At 35.2% G+C, this 22,759-nt stretch overlaps 2 protein-coding genes across 3 annotated transcripts; one reads left to right on the forward strand and one right to left on the reverse strand.

Moving 5' to 3' along the window:
• Positions 1-568: 568 nt before the first annotated feature.
• Positions 569-15,519, forward strand: hdac7b (histone deacetylase 7b). 2 transcript variants are annotated; one of them, XM_084129226.1, is made up of 21 exons: positions 569-828; positions 920-977; positions 2,178-2,280; positions 2,725-2,788; positions 4,731-4,819; positions 4,946-5,056; positions 5,160-5,260; positions 6,341-6,461; positions 6,552-6,721; positions 6,794-7,079; positions 8,584-8,717; positions 8,804-8,962; positions 9,042-9,097; positions 10,005-10,092; positions 11,379-11,480; positions 11,608-11,705; positions 12,611-12,729; positions 13,472-13,605; positions 13,693-13,777; positions 13,868-14,000; positions 14,821-15,519. In XM_084129226.1, exons 3-21 carry the CDS (start codon positions 2,178-2,180, stop codon positions 14,864-14,866), a joined length of 2,199 nt encoding a protein of 732 aa, XP_083985352.1. In that variant the 5' UTR covers positions 569-828; positions 920-977; the 3' UTR covers positions 14,867-15,519. The 2 variants fall into 2 exon arrangements, with proteins under 2 accessions (XP_083985352.1, XP_083985353.1); XM_084129227.1 differs by lacking the exons at positions 569-828; positions 920-977 and having other exon boundaries at positions 2,175-2,280; positions 2,725-2,744.
• Positions 15,520-16,211: 692 nt separating this feature from the next.
• On the reverse strand, positions 16,212-20,054 carry slc48a1b (solute carrier family 48 member 1b). The gene is made up of 4 exons (XM_084129260.1): positions 19,824-20,054; positions 19,583-19,714; positions 17,515-17,682; positions 16,212-17,323 (listed from the first exon to the last, which is right to left on the reverse strand). Exons 2-4 carry the CDS (start codon positions 19,710-19,712, stop codon positions 17,187-17,189), a joined length of 435 nt encoding a protein of 144 aa, XP_083985386.1. The 5' UTR covers positions 19,713-19,714; positions 19,824-20,054; the 3' UTR covers positions 16,212-17,186.
• Positions 20,055-22,759: the final 2,705 nt, after the last annotated feature.

The following is a 22,759-nucleotide window of genomic DNA, read 5'->3' on the forward strand; positions in this document are numbered from 1 at the left end:
ACTTCATTTCATGAAGATTTCATGTATATACACAACCAAATTGGGGTTTGGTTTTTAAATATTAATTTTCCCACTATTTGTTTGCAATATCCCCTCTCTTTTAGTAGGATATAGCCCGCATATCTCAGTATCTCAGTAGTCCTCGCTATATGAGAAGTTCCTAAATGAGCCAAATCATGTTTTGAATTATATCAACAGGTTTGTGTGGGTTTGGGCTTTGCAAATATCAACACTTCTGTACAGTATACACCATTGCGCCTATGAGATGTCCTCATTAATATAATGGAACCAACATGTTTGTGTTGATGCTTGACATGTAAACATGTTATGGTGTGTGACCTGAAATGCAAAATATATCACTGGTCTCTCCTGTTCATTTAACGGATTCTACATATTTAGTGATTTGGTAAAAAATGTTTTTAGTGCGCCTCACTTATTTTTCTCACTTGAATGTCTTTTGACTTCCCATCCCAGAATAACCCTTTTCTGTACATTAGTTGGTAAGAGTGGCACCAGATAATAGCGTGTGCCCTGCCTTCCTTATCTTTCAAATACACACTCTTCCTTTACTTGACTCTGGCAGCAAACCATTTTGCAAGCTAAATTGTGGCTATTGCGGACATTAAGATATCAATCATTTGCACGCACAACTTGCACGGATTCCAAATGAAATCATTGATGGATTTGTTCGTAGAGAGAAGCAAACAACTGTTGATGTAGTGAGAAGAGAGGAAGTTCAACAGGAGGGGCTTCAGAGTTGACAGCGTGAACATAAAGCTAGATGTCACTCAACGAAATCACACCTTTGGAGCTCGCTGTCGTCTGCAGGTGGTTTGAATATAGATTTCTGTAGTTCTGCTTTTCATTTTTTTAAGTGGCCAGCCAGAAAGTGCAAATGCGTGTTATGTGTCATTTTTAGATGAGCACTTGGTGCCTGGAAACGTATTAGATGTGGAAAAGCTATGCTGATGTGACAGGTAAGAGACCTGCATGTGTTTAAACTTTATTTGCTATGTTCATTTACCATATAGACAACTGAAATTTCTGCCACATCGCAGGCTTCCTGTAATATTATTGTAACTTAATAGGTCAAATATAATGGCATGTATTTAAATGATCAAAGGTGGAAGTGTAATGTAGCATTTACTACATGTAGCAAGTCTATTGGTCAGACTTTGAATCTTTCTGAGTAAGATTATTTGGTTTTATTAGTTTAGTATTAGAACAAAATATATATATATATATATATATATATATATATATATATATATAATATATAAGCACGTCTATAATCTAGCTTGCTATTTGTGTGTATCGCATGAAACCCTTAAAGTGTGAGATTTGCACTTTTTAGTCTTTCAGCTGCTTTTATTCATTCTTAATGATGGATAAATAAAAGCGTTTAAGCTGCACAAAATTACCCAGAACTTTTGGAAGTTAGACTTTGAGATTGTTATGCATTGCGATGATTTTGTCATCTTGACTGAAATGTTTCCCAAGAGCCATTTAAGTCAAAAATAGGTCAGGCAAATTGTAGGATGAGAATAGCATACCATACTTACATAAATCACCCCTAAATCAGACAAACAATTCTAATTTTAGCTTCAGGAAGTGGATGAGTTTCTTCTATGTGCATTTTAATAGAGCACTTCCTTGTCAGCTGAAGGGTTACCATAGTGATCCAGCCCAGATTGAGTGCAGCATGGTTTCTGCGGTAGCATATAACGAAATGGTAATGATGTTTCGGTATGTGTTGAGTTCATAAAAAAAAAAATACAGAGAAGGACACTGCAGAAACTGAAAAGCCATTTAATGTCTTCTCGCTCTAGAGGAACTATTCTGAACTATTTGTAACTGTTTTTTTTTTTACTGGGTGACTGTGCAAGTACTTTTACTGGCGGGGGTAAAGTAAGTCCTGCATTGCTGAACCTATTGGACTAAGGACTGTTGTGATACTTTTTGGCTTAAAGAGATAGTCTCTTCCCCCCAAAGTTACAATTGTACAATTTATTTACAGTTACAATTGTAATATAGATATCTACATAGTTACACTGTATTACACAACCCTGGTTAGCATGCATACTGTAGTGTAATTTTGAAACAAGCCTGTTCTGGAACCATTGATATTCAATATTCCAGTTTCAGAACTGATATTCTGTCTCATCCTCATTATTCAGATGTCTCAACATCCGCACAGGAAGCTGGAGAGAAGGAGGGAGAGCGCACAAGTGGGAAAACAACCATTTAATCAGCCTTTGAATAAAAAGAAGAGTGAACAGAGTATACTCATATTTTTCTTTTTCTTTTTTTTTTTCTTTTTTACAAATATATATATTTTTTTATTGTATACCAGTGTCAGAAAGTGGGTTTTTTTTATTAATTTTTTGTTAAGGGTTGATATTTGGTCCGATGGATTGATTTTCAGGGGCAAATATATTTTTTTTGTATGTAAAAGAATGGCTTGTCTATTTATTTCCAAAACTAATTAAATTGCAACTAGAATGCTTACTCCAGTGTCTGAACCCATACAGGCCTAGAGTAGAATATTATGAAATAATTAAAAAATGTCAGATAAACATTTATTTTTTGCTCTGACATTTTTCATCTGCATTTTTCACCAAGCCGTGGTTCATTTCTGACCCTGTTGTAGGCTATACTGTAATTCCATATGGTGTTTCTAATTTGTCTGGTCTGGTGTGATTTGATGATTGTTGTGATTGGCAGGTGCTGTCGCCAGTGACCAGGTGAAACGAATACTAAATCTACATATTCGCAAGAAGCAGATCAGGTTACAAACAATAAAAACCTGCCATTACTGTATCCTTACTGAGATCAGAAATATTGGTGCCCTTGGTAAATAAATATTAGCAAAGCAGGCTATGAAAATAAATCTGCATTGTTTATCCTTTTGATCTTCGAAAAATCGAACCTTTCATTGACAAAACAATTGAAAATGGTGGGAATATCTCATTATGAAATAAATGTTTTGCTCCAATACACGTTGGCCATAATTATCCCTTTTATTCAATACTTTTTGCAGTCTCCATTTGCGAAGATAACAGCTCCAAGTTTGAATATCACCTTAGTTCACCCCACTAATTTTCTGTAGGGTTCAGGTGAAGAGACTGGAATTGCCATGGCAGAACCTTCATGTTGTGTTTAATGACCCATTTTTGTGATCATTTTTTATGTTTGTTTTAGATCATTGTCCTGATGGAAGATTCAACCACGGCCCAATTATAAGATTTCTAGCAGGGGCAATCAGGTTTTGATTTTTTTCATCTTGTGGTATTTTATCGAATCCATGATACCATTTATCTGAACAAGATGTCCAGGACCTCTGGCAGAAAAATAATTAAGCATTATATTTAACGGTGGGCATGAGGTACTTTTTGCACTAAACCATCTTGTGTGTTTTCTGCCAAAAATATTTTTGTTTTAGTGTCATCTGACCATAGAACCCAGTCCCGTTAGAAGTTCCTGTAGTTTCTGGCATGTGAATATGCTGGAATCTGTTTTTGGATGAGAACAGAGTTTTTTTTTCCTCAAAACCCTCCCAAACAACTTGTGGTGATGTAGTTACCGTTTGATATAGCCTATTTGTTTTGAGGCTTTCTGACACCAAGACTCGACTAATTTCTGCAATTCTTCAGCAGTGATCCTTGGAGAGTCTTTGTATACTCAAACTATCCTCCTCAGCGTGCATTAAGACAATATAGACATGCCCTCTTCCAGGCAGATTCATATAGTTGATTGGAAATAATCACTGCCCTGATGTTGGAAATGGACATTTTTAATGCTATTTTCTTACAGCCCTTTTTTTTATTTTGCTGCACATCAGAAATACAAAGTTCTGTCATGAAACACTAGACGGCACATGTTGATAGGTCCTTAACTCAATCTACATGCAATCATCATTCTCTATAGGGCACAGCTGATTGGATCCTCCGTATCGGTAGCCAATGAGCTCACTGCTCAACCTTTTTAAATACTTGGTCAGCATTTGCTGTTGCCCTCCACCTTCCCCAGCTCCACCTGTAAAGATCTGCTATGGGTAATTCATGTATGCTATTTTGTACAGCAGCAGCATGTCTTACTTACTTACAGCAGCATGTCCTGTATGTATTGGCAGTAGCAATAACCAACAGCAGCAACAGCAACAGCAGCAGCAGCAGCAGGATAGCATAACTATTTTGCCAAGACCAAACTTATCAACATTGTTTATATCAATTACCATGCACTTTGAGAGTTGTCATGACAGAACTATATCATTTGGGGTTTTTTTACCCATTGTGATTGATTATTTAGGAAATATTTATACTCCTGTGAAACAGGAAGTCATGGCTGGCAAGTTTCATGTTCCTAGTCACCATGATGTGCTAAAAAAAAAAAAAAGTAATATGAATGGGAATATACTTAAGAGACATTTTACTCATAAGAATTTCTAGGGGTTCTGTTAACTCTGGCCAACATGTATTGGTAAAAACATTTATTTCATAATGTAGTTTCCTCCCACTTTAATTTTTTTTTGCTTCAATGACAGGTTTCGGTTTTTGTGATTTCTTTTTAATGAAGGATCAAAAGGATAAACAATTCAGATTTATTTTCACAGCTGTCTTTGGCCATATTTACCAAGGGGGGCAATAATTCTTACCTCAACTGTGTACACATATACTGTAGGTTGTGCATTTTAATTGTTTTAATTCTAATTTTAAATTCTTGTTTCTCAGAAAATCTGAAAGTCAGGATCCACAACAGCTGCGTGCATCTAACACACCTGACTCTTATTTTGAGGAGGAAAATCCAATAAGAAGAACAGGTGACACATGTACATTTTCAAATAAACATGTGAGCTTGAAATGAGCAAACATCGAAGGACTTCATGTGTCTTCATGTGTTTATACTGTAAACATAAATTTGTGTGTGTGTGCATGTTTGTGAGAAGCCTCAGAGCCAATTCTAAAGCTGCGACCAAAGAGAAGTGTAAACTCAAGACAGAACCCACTGCAGTGTAAAACCAGTGCGCCCCCTGCTGTCAGAGCATCTGACTTTATGGGTGTGTATTAACTTAAGTGCTTTCAAAAGTGTCATATTTTTCATCTCTATCATAAACTTAAAAAGCAAAGATCCTGTGGTGACTTGCTGTTTGCATTTTGTAGAGGTATCTTTCAGTTCTGCTCCAGTGTACAAGAGAAGTTTATCACCAGATAAAAGGATGAGCCATCAAGAGCCACAGACCTATAGCACATCATCATTCAAGGTCCGTTATTGGTTCTAAAATGATTAATATTTAATTGATGTGAAGCTGCGTAACAGTGTTTTTAAATTGAGAGAAAACTTAAATAAAATTTTATAGAAATGAAAAAAAAAAAAAAAAAATATATATATATATATATATATATATATATATATATATATATATATTAGGGCTGTGAAAAGATTAATCGCGATTAATCGCATCCAAAATAAAAGTTTGTGTTTAAATTAATATGTGTGTGTACTGTGTATAATTATTTTGTATATATAAATACACACACATGCATGTATATATTTAAGAAATATTTGCATACATATACTGTATATATTTATATATAATTTATATTATATATAAATATATATTTTTTATATATATAAATAACACATTTTTCTTAAATATATACATGCATGTGTGTGTATTTATATATACAAATTTAATTATACTCAGTACACACACATATTAATTTAAACACAAACTTTTATTTTGGATGCGATTAATCGCGATTAATCTTTTCACAGCCCTAATATATATATATATATATATACGTACATACATACTTGGAAAAAGGTATCTTATGGTCACAAAGCTTCAAATACCGTAATAATATAATTTCATTACAAAAATAAAATAACTTTTTCCTGTTTTAAGATATTTTCATATGTAATTCATTCCTGTGATGGCAAAGTTAAAATTTCAGCATCAATACTCCAGTCTTCAGTCTCACATGATCCTTCAGAAATCATTTGAATGTGCTAATTTGGTGATGATGAAACATTTCTTACTATTACCACAGTTGTAAATGGTTGTGCTGCTTAACAATTTTGTGGAAACTGATTTTTTTTTTTTATTATTATCAATGTTGAAAAACGTTGATCATTTATTTGAAATAGAAATCTTTTGTAACATTATAAATGTGTTTACTGTCATAAAGAAACCCTGCTAAAAAAAAAAGAAAAAAAAAGAAGTATTCATTTTTTTTTTTTTTAATCATACTGACCCAATCTTTTAAACGGTAAGTTTAGAAGGTAATGCTACGATAAGCCTGCACCCTGCTCATTGCTAATTGCAGCTTCTTTTCCTCAGGATGAATTTCCTGTACACATTGACGTTCAGAACCCCATCGTCTTGTCTGAATGTCCTACCGCTCATTTTCAGCCACTGCGTACACAGGTCTTTACCATGCATTCACCACCTATTATTACAGGTAACACACACATTCACTGATCTTTAGAGCAAAAAAAAATTGGTGTAAAGAAAAAGTAAGTTAGTGTAATTTGCACTTTCTCTCTCACAGTCCCAGAACATTGTGTAGTGATGTCTCATAGGCCTTTGAGCAAAACCCAGTCGGCACCTTCTTTTATCCAGCATTTTACGCACATACACACTCAGACTCTTATGGTTCCACACCCCATGTACCATCATCAGTGGCCACAGGAGGCATTCCAACAACACGCTCCAAAAAAGGTGAGGCGAATGCAAATATTTTTGCACTCAAACACACAGAGTTCTTTTTCACAAGCTCTATCTCTTTATAAGGTACCTGTTCGCTCAGTGTGGCCTGTTTCTCCTGGAGAGCTGGAAAGGGACAGACAGAGAGCAAGAGAAGCAGTAAGCGTTCCATCTCAAGCCCCGCTTTATAACTGTTGCAGTAATACCCCGGGAGAACTGCACAGTGATGAATATTGGGATTTCCAAAACAAAAAATACCACCGGAAACTTGCACGTGTGCAATCCACTCCAGACACCTCTGACAGAACTCTGCCATCATATTTAACCGCACCTCTTGCCTGGAATATAAGGAGCAAACCAAAATACACCACAGGTAGGAGGATAGAAGTTGTCACAATAAAACATCCACTTAAACGCCCTGTGGAAAATATTTAAGAAATATTTAAGTCAATAAGTCCAATCAAATAAGGAAATTTGTTTCATTGAGCATGTGAATTCCTTTGTACAGATGGTCAGGTGTTCTAGCTCCCATTGAAGCAAAAGATCATCAGGATTTAGACAAACTTGAAATCATGCATCTCAAACACTACTGTCATAAAAAAGGGTGACATGCAAAATACCAAACAGTATATTCTAAGTACTAAGAAGTTAATATTAAAGTGCAAGTTCGCCAAGTTTCAACCCGCTTTGTATTGTTACAATGTCGGTAGTATATGTAAATTAACAAAGTTTACTCTATATTTGTATTAGCTAGGCTGAGAAATTACTGTTAATAACTACAGATTATATTTTGCATTTTTGCATCCCTGCCCACAGAGGGTTAACAAAACAGTTATTGTAAGAGTAGGTTTATCAGTGAAAATTGTATCAAACTTTGTCTTCTCTTTAAACGGCATTATGATAAAAATGGAACACTATGGCAACAGCTTTATTACCTATACACGAAGGGGTTTTGCTTTGAGGGGTTGGACAGAAGGCGTTCCTTGTTCCTTTTCTTCTGAATTAATTTAAAGGAAAGTTGGCTTAGAAGTACAGTATTTCCAACTCAAACAAGGCAGTATTTGTCTCTGGTCAAGCCTGTTTGACTCCCTCAAACCTAACCATAGTGTTGCCCAATGGCCAATCAAAAACAGCCCAAACGTAGCCCAAAGACCATATCCCAAATATACTAAAACTCAAAATATGGCATCCCCATACTAACAATTTTTTTTTTTACAGTCACTTTTATACAAATTGAAAACCACTATATCATGGGGATTATAAATATAATTTAAAAGCTCCCTACCAGTGGTCCTCCTTCACAAAACTTAACTTCCAGCACAGTTTTATCATTGGTATAAGATAAAATATTTCAATACAAGCATTTCAGTCAATCTAATTTATGCAATATGTCAAAACTTTAACCTTCAAGGGAAAAAATCAACCCGTGGCAACAGTTTAAATGTAGCCCAATTCAGTGGGGAAAACCATAAACTTGGCAACCCGTCCTATCCAATAGGAGCAGACTAGGAGTGGCCTTGGATGGCAACATGCCCAGTGCATTATGGGTGCTGAAGTTTTCCTACCTATTTGGCACAAGGGTAGACAACAGCTCTTTTTCTCTGTGTTCTCTAGTCAGGTAACACTGATTTTAAAGAGAAAAAAGAAGGAAAACAGTGTAATTGACAAAGAAATGTCAAATTGATTAGATAGAGAAGTACAAGTTAATAAAAGTATTTATACCACTAAATGACAGACTGACTATCTGTCCGAAACACACAAACACAGATAAGCGGAGTGATAGGAATTCCCAGTGTTGTTGGACTGAATATCAGCACTCTTGTAACTGTTGTATAAAATGCATTTATACTGTATATAGTATGTATGTGTGTGTGTAGGTTTGGTGTATGACTCTCGTATGCTGAATCGTGAGTGTGACTGTGGAGATATCAGCTTTCACCGTGAACATGACGACAGAATTAGGAGTATCTGGTCAAGATTGCTGCAGTGTGGCCTCAAGGATCAGTGTGAGGTAAACAATGCTGAACAAAACATATAGCTGTAACTATTATTGCACTGGTGAGAAGTTACATCCATGTGTGTGTGCTTGTGTTTTAGTGGGTTAAAGGCAGGCTGGCCACTCCTAAGGAACTGTCAGTTCTTCATTCTGGGCTCTCAAAAACCATATCAAATAGTTCCTGCAGCACAGCAGCACTGCATATGGCATTCGGCAGTGTGATCGAGCTGGCTCTGCATGTGGCTAGCGGAGAGCTAAGGGTGAGATTCCTATTGTCCACAACTCTTTCTCCTATAACCACAAAGATTCTCACTTCTTCTTTTTCTGACTCATCCTTAGAATGGGTTTGCTGTGGTCACAACCTCAGGACACCATGCATCACATTCTCAAACAAAGTGAGTTGCACTTTACAACATCAACATGAAATGGTGTTCACAGCCACTTTCGCGTAAAGTAAAACGGGATGTTCAGCAAGAAAATATATAGAATAATATTTGATATTGTGATCACACACACTACCGTTCAGAAATTTGGGGTCAGTATGATTTTTTTAAAATCTTTTATTCAGCAAGGACACATTAAAATAACTTTTACATCGTTGCTTTGCCACCACATGAGTAAATTACATTTAAAAATATATTAAAATAGAAAATGGTTATTTTAAATTGTAGTGATATTTCACAATATTGCTGCTTTACTGTATAATTGATCAAATAAAAGCAGCCTTGATGTGCAAAAGAGACTTCTTTCAAAAACATTAAAACATCTTACCCGACCCCAAACTTTTGAACGGTAGCTTATGTAGGAAGCTGCTAAATATGTAAGGGATAATGTAGAGCGAGGCGGATGTTGTCTTCAGGCAACGTATTCGCTATAACAACTGCCTCGCTCTACATTATCCCGCTTAGTACATGGCTAGCTACCAAATAAATCAATAATTTGACACAAAATATTGATTTAAAAAGGAGTTTATTGATTTAAAAACGATTGTATTGCTTCCGCTAAAGAAAATAGTCTGTTCCGACTCTACGGTTAGAATCCTGCGTCCATAGCAACGCTCTGTTTTTCATGGCAACGGTGTGTTATACTTAGCAGCGGTCTGTTATCAAGAAATAACAGACCGCATTCTACATTAGAATTCAACCAAGCCATGTAATAATGCTGTATATTACTATGTGTGTGTGTTTTTTTTAATAATGTACATCAATGAAACTTTCACAATACGTTCAGGAGGGTTTTTTTTCATACTGACTTTAAGTAGCACTGTAAAAAAACTGATCTCTCTCATTATGTCTGTTAAAGTGACTCCACTATGTTTAATTCTGTGGCCATTGCTGCTAAACAGCTTCAGGACCGAACAAAGCTTAAAAAGATCCTTATAGTCGACTGGGTAAGACACACAAAAACACAGTATTTGCCTTTGTGGATTTATTTCCACACTTACACATATTTCCACTTACTGATAAAGGGTATTTGACCATGAGATTTTACAACCCCATTTCCAGAAAAGTTGGGACATTTTGTAAAATGCTATAAAATTCACAATCTGTGATTTATTTATTTTTTTAATTCTCTTGAACCTTTTTTTAACTGACAAAAGTACAAAGAAAAGTTTTCCAATGTTTTTCACTGAACAACATAATTGCATTTTGTAAATATAAGCAAATTTTGATATTGATGGCTACAACAGACTACAAAAAAGTTGGGACAGAGGCAAATAAAAGTGAAAAGATTATTAAGTTTTAAGTTAGATTATTCAACTCCTTTGATACAGTCCACAATGAGCAGGTGAACTGGTAATAGTGGAAGGTATCATATTTGGGTGTAAAAGAGCTTCTCAGTCTTTGCAAGCAAAGATGGGTCATGGTTCACCACTTTGTGCCAAATATCATGAGAGAATTGTCAAACAATTCAAAAATCACATTTCTCAATGCAAGATTGCAAAGAATTTATGTCTTTATGTCTGTGTAGGGCAAGGCAGGAGACCTCTGTTGAATGTGCGTGACCTTTGAGCCCTCAGATGACATTGCATGAGAAACTGTGTTAAATATAGCCACATGTGCTCAGGAGTACTCTAGAAAACCATTTTCAGAACACAGTCTGACACTGCATTAAGAAATGCAACTGGAATCTCTGTTACGCAAGGAGAAAGCTATCAGTTCTATGCGGAGATGCTGCTGAGTTCTCTGGGCCTAAGATCATCTCAGATGGTCTAAAACACAGTGGAAATGTGTGCTGTGGTCTGATGAGTCCATGTTTCAGCTTGTTTTTGGAAAAAAATGGACATCGAGTTCTCAGTCCCAAAGACGAAAGGGACCAACCAGATTTTCATCAGTGACAGGTGCGAAAACAAACATCTGTCCTGGTATTGGGGTGCATCAGTGCAAACTGCAAAATTTTACAAAATGTCCCAACTATTCTGGAAATGGAGTTGTAGATTTAGATACAGTATATAGTGTATATTGTACTGTGCCTAGTCAGGGTTTCTTAAGTTTTAAGCTTCACCTGATTTCTGATCTCCTTCTTGCCTTCAACAATCATACTTTTTGCAATTTAATTTGCCGATAATTCCCCAAAAATTACACGCTTCAGCTTTTTTTTTTGTGTATGAATCAATGAAGTTTCCAAAAGGTTTGTGTTTTTATTAAACATTGCACTCCTCTGCACTTTTGTCAGGATCTTCATCATGATAATGAAACTGAGCAGATGTTCTACACCAATCCTAATGTCCTCTATATATCTCTGCATCACTATGATGGTACTGGAGGACCCAACAGGGTTTGTTTTGTGTATATTCTTCTATGAAACTATAAAGTGTGTTTGATATTTGAGCAAAGCTGTGCTTTCTTTAAGTGTCATACTGCTATGTCCGCATGTATATGTAAACTAACTGAATGTATTGCAGACAGGATCTGACAAAGGGGAAGGCTATAATGTAAATGTGGCGTGGTCAGGAGGGCTGAGTCTTCCAATAGGAGATGCAGAATACCTAGCTGCATTCAGGTAATATTCTGCAGTCATTTTAGTGTGTTTAGTTTCATTCTGATCTCACGTTAAAGGGATAGTTTGGCCAAAAATGGAAATTCTGTCATCATTAATCACCCTTATGTTATTCCAAACCTGCATGATTTTCTTTCTTCTGGGAACCCGTTTGCAGTTCTATCTGGTGCCACTATTAAGTCTACATGTACTAATTAAAGGGGTGGTTGAATATGATTTCACTTTTTTAACTATAGTTAGTGTGTAATGTTGCTGTTTGAGCATTTACAACATCTGCAAAGTTATAACGCTCAAAGTTCAAAGCAAAGGGAGATATTTTCTTTTAAAGAAATTGCTTTTTAAGGACTACAACTAATGGCTGGTAGGGACTACACGACATTCCTCCCGGGTTAGTGACGTCACTAACCCTAAAATTTACATAAACCCGCCCCCGGAACACGAATTGTAGATGATCAAGACTGAATATGCTAATCAATGACTAGAAGATAACTGCACATAAGCTAGGCTACATAAATACATCAACTAACCATTCAGAAATGTTGTCTACATGTTTTCACTTCTTCTTGAGTCTCTCCATCTTTCTGACTCCGGTTTGTACATAAAAGGCTAAAAGTTTTTGAAATTTTCAGTGCATGTGTGTGTGAGGTAAAAGGACACAAGCTGTTGAATCTCCGCCCTCTGTGCTGGGAGCAGCAGCTCATTTGCATTTAAAGGGAAAGACGCAAAAACTGTGCGTTTTTGCTCGCCCTCAAAAAGTGACAACTTTAACATGCTATATAAAAATATCTGTGGGTATTTTGAGCTAAAACTTCACATACACACTTTGGGGACATCAAAAACTTATTTTACATCTTGTGAAAAGGGCATTATACCATATATTTAATCAAATATTGTGTCTCTCTTTATAGAACCGTAGTTATGCCTATTGCTCATGAGTTTTCCCCAAATGTGGTGCTGGTTTCAGCTGGTTTTAATGCTGCAAAGGGTCACTCAGATTCTCTGGGAGGATACATGGTCTCAGCAAAATGTACGTATTAAAAATACAAACTGTGTAGAGTTTGTGTCTTCAATTTCCAAATGATAGTGCTATATATATATATATATATATGGGTTTTTTTGTTTGTTTTGTTTAATGTTAACTACATTATGAAATATTACTCACATTTTATTCCTATTTAGTTTACTGTTAACATGTTTACATAGTACTGTAATAAGCATGAAGATACCTAGCACATAAATACTGGTTAAAATTATTATTATTTTTTATATTACCTTGCTGTATTTTTTGAAATATTTAATAATTTAAATAGTTTTTAATGATAATTTTCCGTACTGAATAAAATATTATTTTATTTATAATCAACTTTTTTTTGTTGCCTTATTAGCTCACTAGGTTTTGCAAGAGCATTATATTATCTGAGCTTGAGAGTGTTTGTGCTTGTCTGCATTTTCTTGCTCTGTAGGATTTCCCCTAAGAATAAAAATAAGAGTCCTTCAGATGGGAAGCAGAAGAGCTTATAATGACTTTGCATTTTTGTTGGGACTCAAACGTTATTGGCTTAATCATGACTGTTATGCCCATGTCAGCTATCGCGAATGTGTCAAGTCATTAAGGCTCTCATATGACACATATTAAACTTGTATCAAGAGTCGCTGATATTTTTGTAACTAATGACTAATGTGACTGATACCTTTAGGGTGTGACATTTGTGTCCGTATGTGCCATTGATTGGTTTTGGGTTTATAAGGTTTTATGTGAAATTTCTCAGGTTTCGGGGTCTTGACCCAAAAATTAATGGAGTTGGCTGAAGGTCGAGTGGTGTTGGTGTTAGAGGGAGGTTATGACCTCATATCCCTCTGCGATGCATCTCAAGCCTGTGTCAGTGCTCTCGTGGGAAATGAGGTGTGTGTGTGTGTGCTTACAGATGCCAACATGAACATGTTTAACACAGTGGGTATTGCATGAATTGAGTATTGTTTGTTTCTGCAGCCTGAGCCTTTAGCTGAGAAGGAACTACAGAGGAGTCCCTGTGCCAACGCGATCGAATCTCTGGAGACGGTGCTGCATTTTCAGAGTGAGAATCGCTCAGTTTGTGTTGTTTATGTTTATTTTCTGTGGTCTTGATGATCTTTTCTTTTCATACTACTCTCTGTCTCCCTCTCAGGCAGGTACTGGCGTTCAGCGAGCTTTATGCTGAAGACTCTGTCTTATGAAAAAGGAAAGAGGAGATACTCGGCGGGCACTGAAGCTGCTTTAGTCCTGGGTGGCCTTACTATGAATGTTCCAAACAGAAGCCGGTAAGACAAACAGTATAGAGTGCAACATTCAGAAAATTCCACTCATTTTCTCCATAAGGAAATTGATTTTTAATAGTAACTTTTATAGACAGACCTGCCGTGAACTCTGAGGTTGTAAATCGAGGGTATATGCTTTTGCTGAAGCCATCAGTTTGCATTACTATTTGTATTCAACTTACTTTTTAAAGAATCTTGTGTTATAGTGGAATTCCTGGTAAAAAAAAAAAAAACTACATTACCCATGATTCTTCAAAAATCTCCACCAATCAGAGTGTCACGATGAGCAAAAGAGCTCTACAGGGAACACCCTCTCCCATGAAGCACCGCTATGGATGTAATTGAGTCTTGTCACACTATAAAAAATACTTCAATATTTGTATATATCTGCATATTTTGCACTGAACTTAAAATATATTATTTCTGTATATAATATGCAACTGCAAATTAATACATTTATATTTCTCTATTGTTTTTAATTCGATTACCGGTATGTCATTCACAATGCTTCATAGGATTGTAGTTTTTTTGTAGATTGTCAAGTACACAGTCTTGTTTTTCAAATACATTTTTGCTTCAAACTTTGTAATGTGACTGGTTGCTTTTGTTCATGGCTTATAACACTTTAACAAAGACTTTTTTTTAAAAAAATCCCTATGGGAAAATTGAACGGAAAAATACTTCCGTAACCAACCCTGCTGAAAAAGCGGTTGTGCACTGTTGCACTCTATGAGCTTTCAGTTTTAGCATATTGGAAACTAACTGAAACTAACAAAACTATTGAATATATTGAGCTTGCTCTTGCTTTGTATCTGCTTTGTAGTTTCCCAAATGAGCCAATGGAGCATGATGAAGATGATGTAATGTAGAAGTCTTACTCCTTTTGTGGGAGACTTCATTCCTCTCCAAGCAGAAGCAATCCAGAAGACATCCAGACTGAAGCTACTGTAATATTACTATGTGAGACAGGAGACAATCCTCAGGAACTAAGATGAACAAAATAACTTTACTGTCATAATCACATCTAGTGTGTGATTTATTCAAATGCTGACTCATTTTTTTGATTTTGCAATTATAGATTGCACATGAAGCCATAGTGAAAATGTATGAGAAACATTAAGTGAGAAACAGAATTGTTTTTATAGGAGTTTGATCATCTGTTTATACCATAGAGGTATTTACACTACCGTTCAAATGTTTAGGGTCAGATAGAGTCTTTTCTAAAAATAAAAATAAAATAAATAATTAATGCTTTAATTCAAGGATGCTTAAAGCTTTGTTTTGTAGCACGGTCAAAAATGTAGCACGGTTTCCACAAATATATATATATATATATAAACATATATAAACAGCACAACTGTTTTCAACATCAACAGTAATAAGTGTTTCTTGATCATCAAATCAGCAGAAATAAGAATGAAATCTGAAGGATCATGTGACACTGAAGACTGGAGTAATGATGCTGAAAATTCAGCTTTGCCATCACAGGAATAAATTACCTTCTAAAATAAATTAATAGAAATTTTTTTTTTTTTATTGTAATAATATTTCACAGTATTATTCTTTTACTGTATTTTTGGTTAAATAAATACAGCCTCGATGAATATAAGGGTTCTTTGAAAAAATCGTACCGACCCCAAACTTTTGAACAGTAGTGTAAAGGGTTACCATGTGGATTGTTAAATGACTACAATTTTAGGTATCTAAGTTTTATATTCAAGTCTTTAAAATGACAGTAGTCCTCTGGCCTTAGTGCATTTGAAGGGTCTTGACAATTTATATCTAAAAGCTTTAGTTAATTGCACTTTATATTCATCCATTTAAAAATGAAAAAAAAAAAAAAAAAAAAATCCTGAGACATTTTACATTGTTTTTTATTATTATTAATATTGATTTCCCTTCAATGAACATGTAAGGCAGCTATCCTTGACTGTAAACTACGTATATAACAAAGAAAAGGGTACAAACTGCTTTTTGCTATGTCAGTTTGCAAGTCCATTTGGGTTGATATTAATTTCTGAGGATATTCATTTTTTTTTATTACCAAATTGCTCTACAATTACATTCAAAGCTTTTTGTGTGAAATGCCATCACATAATTTGCCTGGATTTTTATGTTTTGTAGGCTTTTCAGTTTTCTTCAACATGTTTTGCTGTTCTCAGAATTAAATAAAGCTGTATTTTTTAAAACAGTTTGGAAATCAAGAAGCATGTGTCTGGTTGCCATAACAGGTTATTTTATTAATGGCCCGCTCACACATACATAAAGTTATTAATTTCATAACAATACAATATAATGGATATGTTCACAAAAGTGTCTGAAATGTTAGGCAAACGCCAACATCACATTCAAACAGTATATCACAATGTAAATATAAAAAGAAATCTCAACATTATATAAGATATGCATGCAGTATTATCTGAGTGAATGAATTTATACTAAACAACACTCAGATGACAGACATGTGATGGTAAATACTGAAATCACTAACCGTTTGTAAAAAAAAAAATGCTACAAAAATCATTGATTGAATCATTCAATTCAAATGTGTGCTGGATGTTGCTTTGGGGTCATAAAAGTATAAATAAGAAATAAGAAACAAAAAGCCTTTCAAACAACGTTTCCCTCCTCAATAAAGCCTCAAGATTCCCACACAAGGTTTGCGATTGTGATTGCAAATGTTGACTACATTGTCTAGACAATAAAGTGCTTATTTAACAACCAATATTTATCAGTTTGGACTACCTAAAGCTATGCAGCAGCAGGAGAAATCGGGTTTTAGTGACAGATCAGCTTAATAAAAACCTGTGACATCAATATCCCATAGTGAAACTGCAGAAAAAACATTCAGGACAAAAGAGCAGCAAGGAGAAAGACAAAAGACTCCTCTTAATACCTATAAACGATACATACTCAAAGTGAAAATATTGACATTGATCAGAGCTATTAAAAAGTCCAAAAATGTAAAATAACAGATGACATCCTTCAACATACTCTTGCGTCTAACAAGATCTACAATAGACTGTCTGAACAGACAACAGTAGAAAGAGAGAGAAGTGATACACTAATGTCATATATTGATATACTAAAAACACGAAAGCTTTCTGACTCTCCACGTTGAGTTTTCCTGGTCCAACAGCCAAGCATGTCTCCGTTCTCTGTGGGCACAGTGTGTTATTGTGTGTATATTTAAAAGTCACTGAGGATGGAGATGTCGGCAAATTCTTTGCGATATCGATGAGAATAGAGGGCCAGCAGGAACGCCCACTTCAAACTCATGAAGCTCCACACACACGACAGGTACAGACTGGCAGGATTTGTGAGGGCTGTAGACACACACACACACACATTAAAAAGAAAGTGAAACAGTTCAAACAACCGTCCTCCTGTGAGTTTAATGTCCTGAAGGCCACTCTCTCTTCAAAACATTTCATCTCAGACTGATATGAATGAAGTTCACACCTAAATGTTACAAATACAATGCCTTTCATGTGCTTCAGTACGGATCTCTACTCACATTCGCTGTGGGAGACGGCAACACAGAGGAAGGAGATGAACGCTATGATGGAGACCATGGAGAAAATGACGCCTGTGACCAAGAAGAACTTCAGTCCCTTTAGCCATGTTCTCCAAAAGTCCTGAAGGTACATTATGTGTGTGACCAGAGTCCACAATGCCAAAACACCTGGAGAAATACATGTATAAACACACAATGAGCAATATGAAGTTCAAAGCACATACTAGTTTTGCACGTGACTGAATCTATGAGTCTGCAATTTATTATTGCTTTGTCATATTCTCACATGCATGTGTAAACTGCTGCGTTCCTGTTTGATTCTTTTGACAGCACTTATTTGCTCTCAGTTCTGCATGTGCTGCTAGATTTACAGAAGAGCACTTTGTGATATTACACAACAAACCATAATCTCCCTGACCAACACCATCATATTTTCATTTTTTTAAACAGCGGTGTATGTGGGCAGGATGTTTACTAATCAAAAGTTTTACTTGCCCTCTTAAAAAAAACCAAATTCTATAAATAATAGGTTAGTTCATGTGAAATATCAAGAAGTGACTGCAGTGTGACATGCTTTATTATTCCTGTATAATTATTATACAAGCCGTTTTTGTGACCACGCACATATAGGAATATTTTTGTACTTATAAAAAAACGACCATTTAACTTGTGTGCATCAATTTAAAAAAGTTACTCTGAGGTCCTTAGAGGAATAAAATGTCCATGTCAAAAAAACTGTCATAAAAATTGGAAGCTTTTGAGCTTTGCCAAATTTCCCGAAAATGCTGAAGTTACTGCATTAGACTAAAACTTACTGACATTACCACGGGTATAACTACTTCCCCAAAATTTTGGGAGAATTTTTTGAGATCCCCCTCCCACATACACACATTTTTTCCACACTATTACACTTAAAAAAATGGATATAATGAAAAAAAAAAAAAAAAAAATTGTAAAAGACAAAAATGTCCTTAAGTGAACTGCAAACAGTTAAAAGGTGATTTTAAGCGGTGGCCACAGTTACAACACCTGAAATATGCTCTGCTTTACATTTTTTAACCTAATATTTGTTGAAATATTTAATATGACTGGTCAACCATCTAATAACTGCACAGACCAAAATTCTGTAAAATCATGCCATCATTTGCAGTAGAAGCTAGACTGACCAAAGTATAAAACTTGTACTCAAAGTACAAATGCACAGACCATACTTGCATAACACAAACTCAAAGGCCCTGAGTTTGAAGAGCATAGTGACGGATCAAAGTGCACTGAGGAACAAAGGTTTAGTGAAAACCACTGGTCTGGGCGAAATCTCAAATCTTTTGCTGGCATTTATTAAGGTAAAGGTGATACCCTTCTTATCCCAAACACAAAGATTTTGGACTAATTTGCTTTAGATATGGAAACAATGATGATGTCAGGCCAACTTCTACGTGTTCGACACAACCCAGTGAACATGTTGAATGGTCGTCTGTGGACGGATTTGTGTGAAGTACCTTTCAAAAGTTTTGGGTCAGACTATTTGGTTGAAAGAAGTCTCATGTTTTTAATCTTTTTATTTAATTTAATCATAAACACAGTAAAAACAGTAACATTGTGAAATGTTAGTACAATTTAAATGAACGGTTTTCTATTGTAATATTTTAAAATATAATTTATTCCTGTGATGGCAAAGCTGAATTTTCAGTAGAAATTAGTGCTCAAGAAATTAACATCACAGTGTTACAGATTGTAAAAGTCTTTACTGTCACTTTTGATCAATTTAATGCATCCTTTCTGAATAAAACGATTGCCTTCTTTTTTTTATCTTACTGACTCCTCACTTTTGAATGAAAGTGTGTAAATACTACTTGCTACTCGACGAAAGGCACAAAAGTAGCAATTACAAGCAAAGTTTACTTAAACTCCATTATCTATTTGAACACTGTCCTAGGCTAAGACTAATTATTTGCCAACCTAGACAACATTTTAGCATCCCAGGTGCGTTCAGCATCAGTTTATGATGACCAGAATGCTGTCTAGGTAGGCGGCTCACTTGCATTTGAGACACAGCCAAAGAATGTACCTGATAATCCACCCATCGCGGCTGTCCACGGCTGTTTATAGGCGATGTTCCACACTAGAAACGCCGAAAATCCCACCAACATCCCAAAACACGAGTAGCCCACGCGTACATACGTCTTATTGAATGCCATTCCTGTCGTCAAATATACATGAATAAGGGAAACATTATTGAAAAATCCCAAAACAACAAAGAACTATCCAGTTACTAAAAATAGTTGTTCAGGAGCATCCGCTCTTCTGACCTGGAGACAGCGCAAATCCAGCTGCAGTAACAGCTACTAGTGCAGAATTGACATTGACCGGAGTTTTATGAACGACAGTAAGACCGCCTCAAACGACCAATCCACGTTTACTGTCATTTATTGCTCCATAATCCGCGCTGACAGCGTGTTATTGTTGTTGCTCTTCGCCGATGTACAGCAGAGGAGCAAAAGTGAAATAATGCGTCCGTCTAACAGAAAACAGCGACTCCTGCAGGTATGGATGAAAACGACACGTCTTTTAGAGACTGACTTGAGTAAGGCTTGAATGCGCAAAATAATGCTAACTAAATGTTTCGAGAATGACGTGTGATATTAGGCGATGTTTTGAATTAAAATGGTTATCATTATCATGACGGCAAATGTAAGAAATATTAAGTTAATATACGAAACCTTTATTTTTTTAAAAAGTGTAACAGTTATATGTGACCCTAGACCACAAAACCAGTCACATGGGTCAAATTTGGGAAATTGAGATGTATACATCATCTGAAAGCTGTATAAATGAGTTTTTCATTGATGTATGGTTCATTGTGATAGGACATAATTCAACTATTTGAGGGTGCAAAAAAATCGAAACACTGAGAAAATCACCTTTAAAGTTGTCCATTTATGTTCGCGTTTGTGCTGCATTCACTTACAAAAATAAATGTTTAATATATTTACAGTAGGAAATTTACAAAATATCTTCATGGAACATGATCTTTACTTAAAATCCTAATGATTTTTTGGCATAAAAGAAAAATCTATAAATTTGACCCATACAAATATACCTGTGCTAGGCCTACTTAATTGTGACTGGTTTTGTGATCCAGGGTCACATATATTTTCTTAAATGCGGTAGCTGTAGTATTAGAAGTAAAAGTAATAGTAGTATTAATATAACTAATAATATCTAGGACTAAGTAATCACAGCTGTAGTAGTGGAAGAAACGTGGCTGCTGGTGGTTAGCAGTATTATCTTGAAAATTACACGTGCTTAGTTGCACTTTTATTCCATATAAGCTTTCCCTGCCATCTATGTTGAGCAGGTAATATCACCTCTATGGTAATTTACAAGCGAGTCAGACTTTACTGGTTAATTAATAATAATAAAAACAAATAGATGTATAAATAAATGTAAAAAAAAATTGTTTTCTCTACACTATGGCAAAAAAAAAAAGTGTTTTTTTTTTTTTTGCCATAGTGTAGAGAAAACAATAGTATGTAAACGTTACAATATACAGTAAACATGTGCATGCGCATATTTTTAGTCGCATCATCATTTCTCTGTTGTATGAGAGTGTTCGTGTTCTGTGGTGTGAGAGCGTGAGGCAGAGCGCCAAAGGCGGGAGACTTGCCAACCCTCTATTAATGTTAACTGTGCAAATTCCACTAATGTCCACTAGATGTCACAAAAACTTAAACCATGTGCTCCACATGTGGTTGGTCACATGTGCTTGTTACCCCAACAAGTTTGGTAACCATACTTTCCGCGAAAATACCAGTTTCTCCATCTATAGTCTCTAGTACATTTTAGGACATCCTCAGACCTCAGACATATGAAGACAAGGCATCATGCCTCAGACTAAAAAGCTTCAGGTCTCAGGAAAAACAATGTCAGGTGTCAGGTCTCGTACAATTAGGCATCAGATGAAACAGCCACAGACAAAAAGGCATCAGACGAAACGGACTCAGACTAAAAGGCATCAGACGAAATGGACTCAGACTAAAAGGCATCAGACAAAAAGGCATCAGACGAAACGGACTCAGATGGAGTTTGGAGATTCGCATTGCCCCGCCCCATATGACATCACATGTACGCGGTTCATAGCTCGAAAGAACGCTTTAACTCCACGATAGTTTGCCAACATACAAACTAGCTAGTTGAAATATGGCATCTAAGTTTTTAAATGTGCAAATAAAACTTGCGAAATGCATGTTCTCTTCTGTAAACAACTTAATTAGTGTAACATTTCATTAAAGCATATATATATATATATCGGCTCCACCCCTAATATATATATATATATATATATTATATATATATATATATATATATATATATATATATATATATATATATATATATATATACTGTATACAGTACAGGCCAAAATTTTTGAAACATATACAATTTTTTTTTTTTAACAAAAAAAGTTTTTAACCCTATACAAATATGGGATACATGCTAGGACAGAGAGAATGTTTTTGAAAGAAGTTTCTTCTGCTTATCAATCCTGCATTTATTTGATAAAAAATACAGAAAAAAAAATGTAATATTGTGATATATTATTACAATTTAAAATAATTGGTTTTCAATTTATTATACTTTAAATTATCATTTATTTCTGTGATGCAAAGCTGAATTTTCAGGATCATTACTCCAGTCTATCACATGATCCTTTAGAAATCATTCTAATATGATGATTCATTATCAAAGTTGGAAACAGTTCTGCTGCTTAATATTTTTTCATAACCTGTGATACTTTTTTAGGATACTTTGATGAATAAAACGTAAAAAAATAAAAATAAAAAAAAGAAGCAAATGTTTTAAAAATATAAATCTTTTGTAACAACAATATACACTGGTCAGTAATTTGGGGTCAGTAATTTTTTTCTTTATTTTTTTTAAAAATAAATCAATACTTTTATTCAGCAAGGATGTGTTAAATTGATAAAAAGTGATAGTAAAGAAGCAGGGGCGGATCACCCCAGTTGGCAGCAACGAATTAAAAGTTATGGCCAATTTAACTGTGATTAAATTCAGTATATATACATCTGCCATATGTTGCCACCCCTCAAAAATTCCTGCACCCCTCTCGCCACACCATAATATTTTTCTAGATCCGCCCCTGTAAAGAAGATTTATATTATTAGATGTTGTTTATATTTTGAATAAATGCAGTTCTTTTTAACCTTTTATTCATCAAATATAT

This window comes from Abramis brama (assembly GCF_963993115.1).
Source record: "Abramis brama genome assembly, chromosome: 11".
Classification (NCBI taxonomy): domain Eukaryota; kingdom Metazoa; phylum Chordata; class Actinopteri; order Cypriniformes; family Leuciscidae; genus Abramis; species Abramis brama.

Bases quoted from the DNA above. Each gene is read 5' to 3' on its own strand.
- slc48a1b (XM_084129260.1), bottom strand. From the start codon at position 19,712: ATGGCATTCAATAAGACGTATGTACGCGTGGGCTACTCGTGTTTTGGG. The intron at 17,683-19,582 runs GTACATTCTTTG...GTATTTCTCCAG, and splicing joins CGCGATGGGTGGATTATCAG to GTGTTTTGGCATTGTGGACT. The intron at 17,324-17,514 runs GTGAGTAGAGAT...GTGTGTCTACAG, and splicing joins TGCCGTCTCCCACAGCGAAT to CCCTCACAAATCCTGCCAGT.
- hdac7b (XM_084129226.1), top strand. From the start codon at position 2,178: ATGTCTCAACATCCGCACAGGAAGCTGGAGAGAAGGAGGGAGAGCGCA. The intron at 4,820-4,945 runs GTGACACATGTA...GTTTGTGAGAAG, and splicing joins AAATCCAATAAGAAGAACAG to CCTCAGAGCCAATTCTAAAG. The intron at 7,080-8,583 runs GTAGGAGGATAG...GTGTGTGTGTAG, and splicing joins CAAACCAAAATACACCACAG to GTTTGGTGTATGACTCTCGT.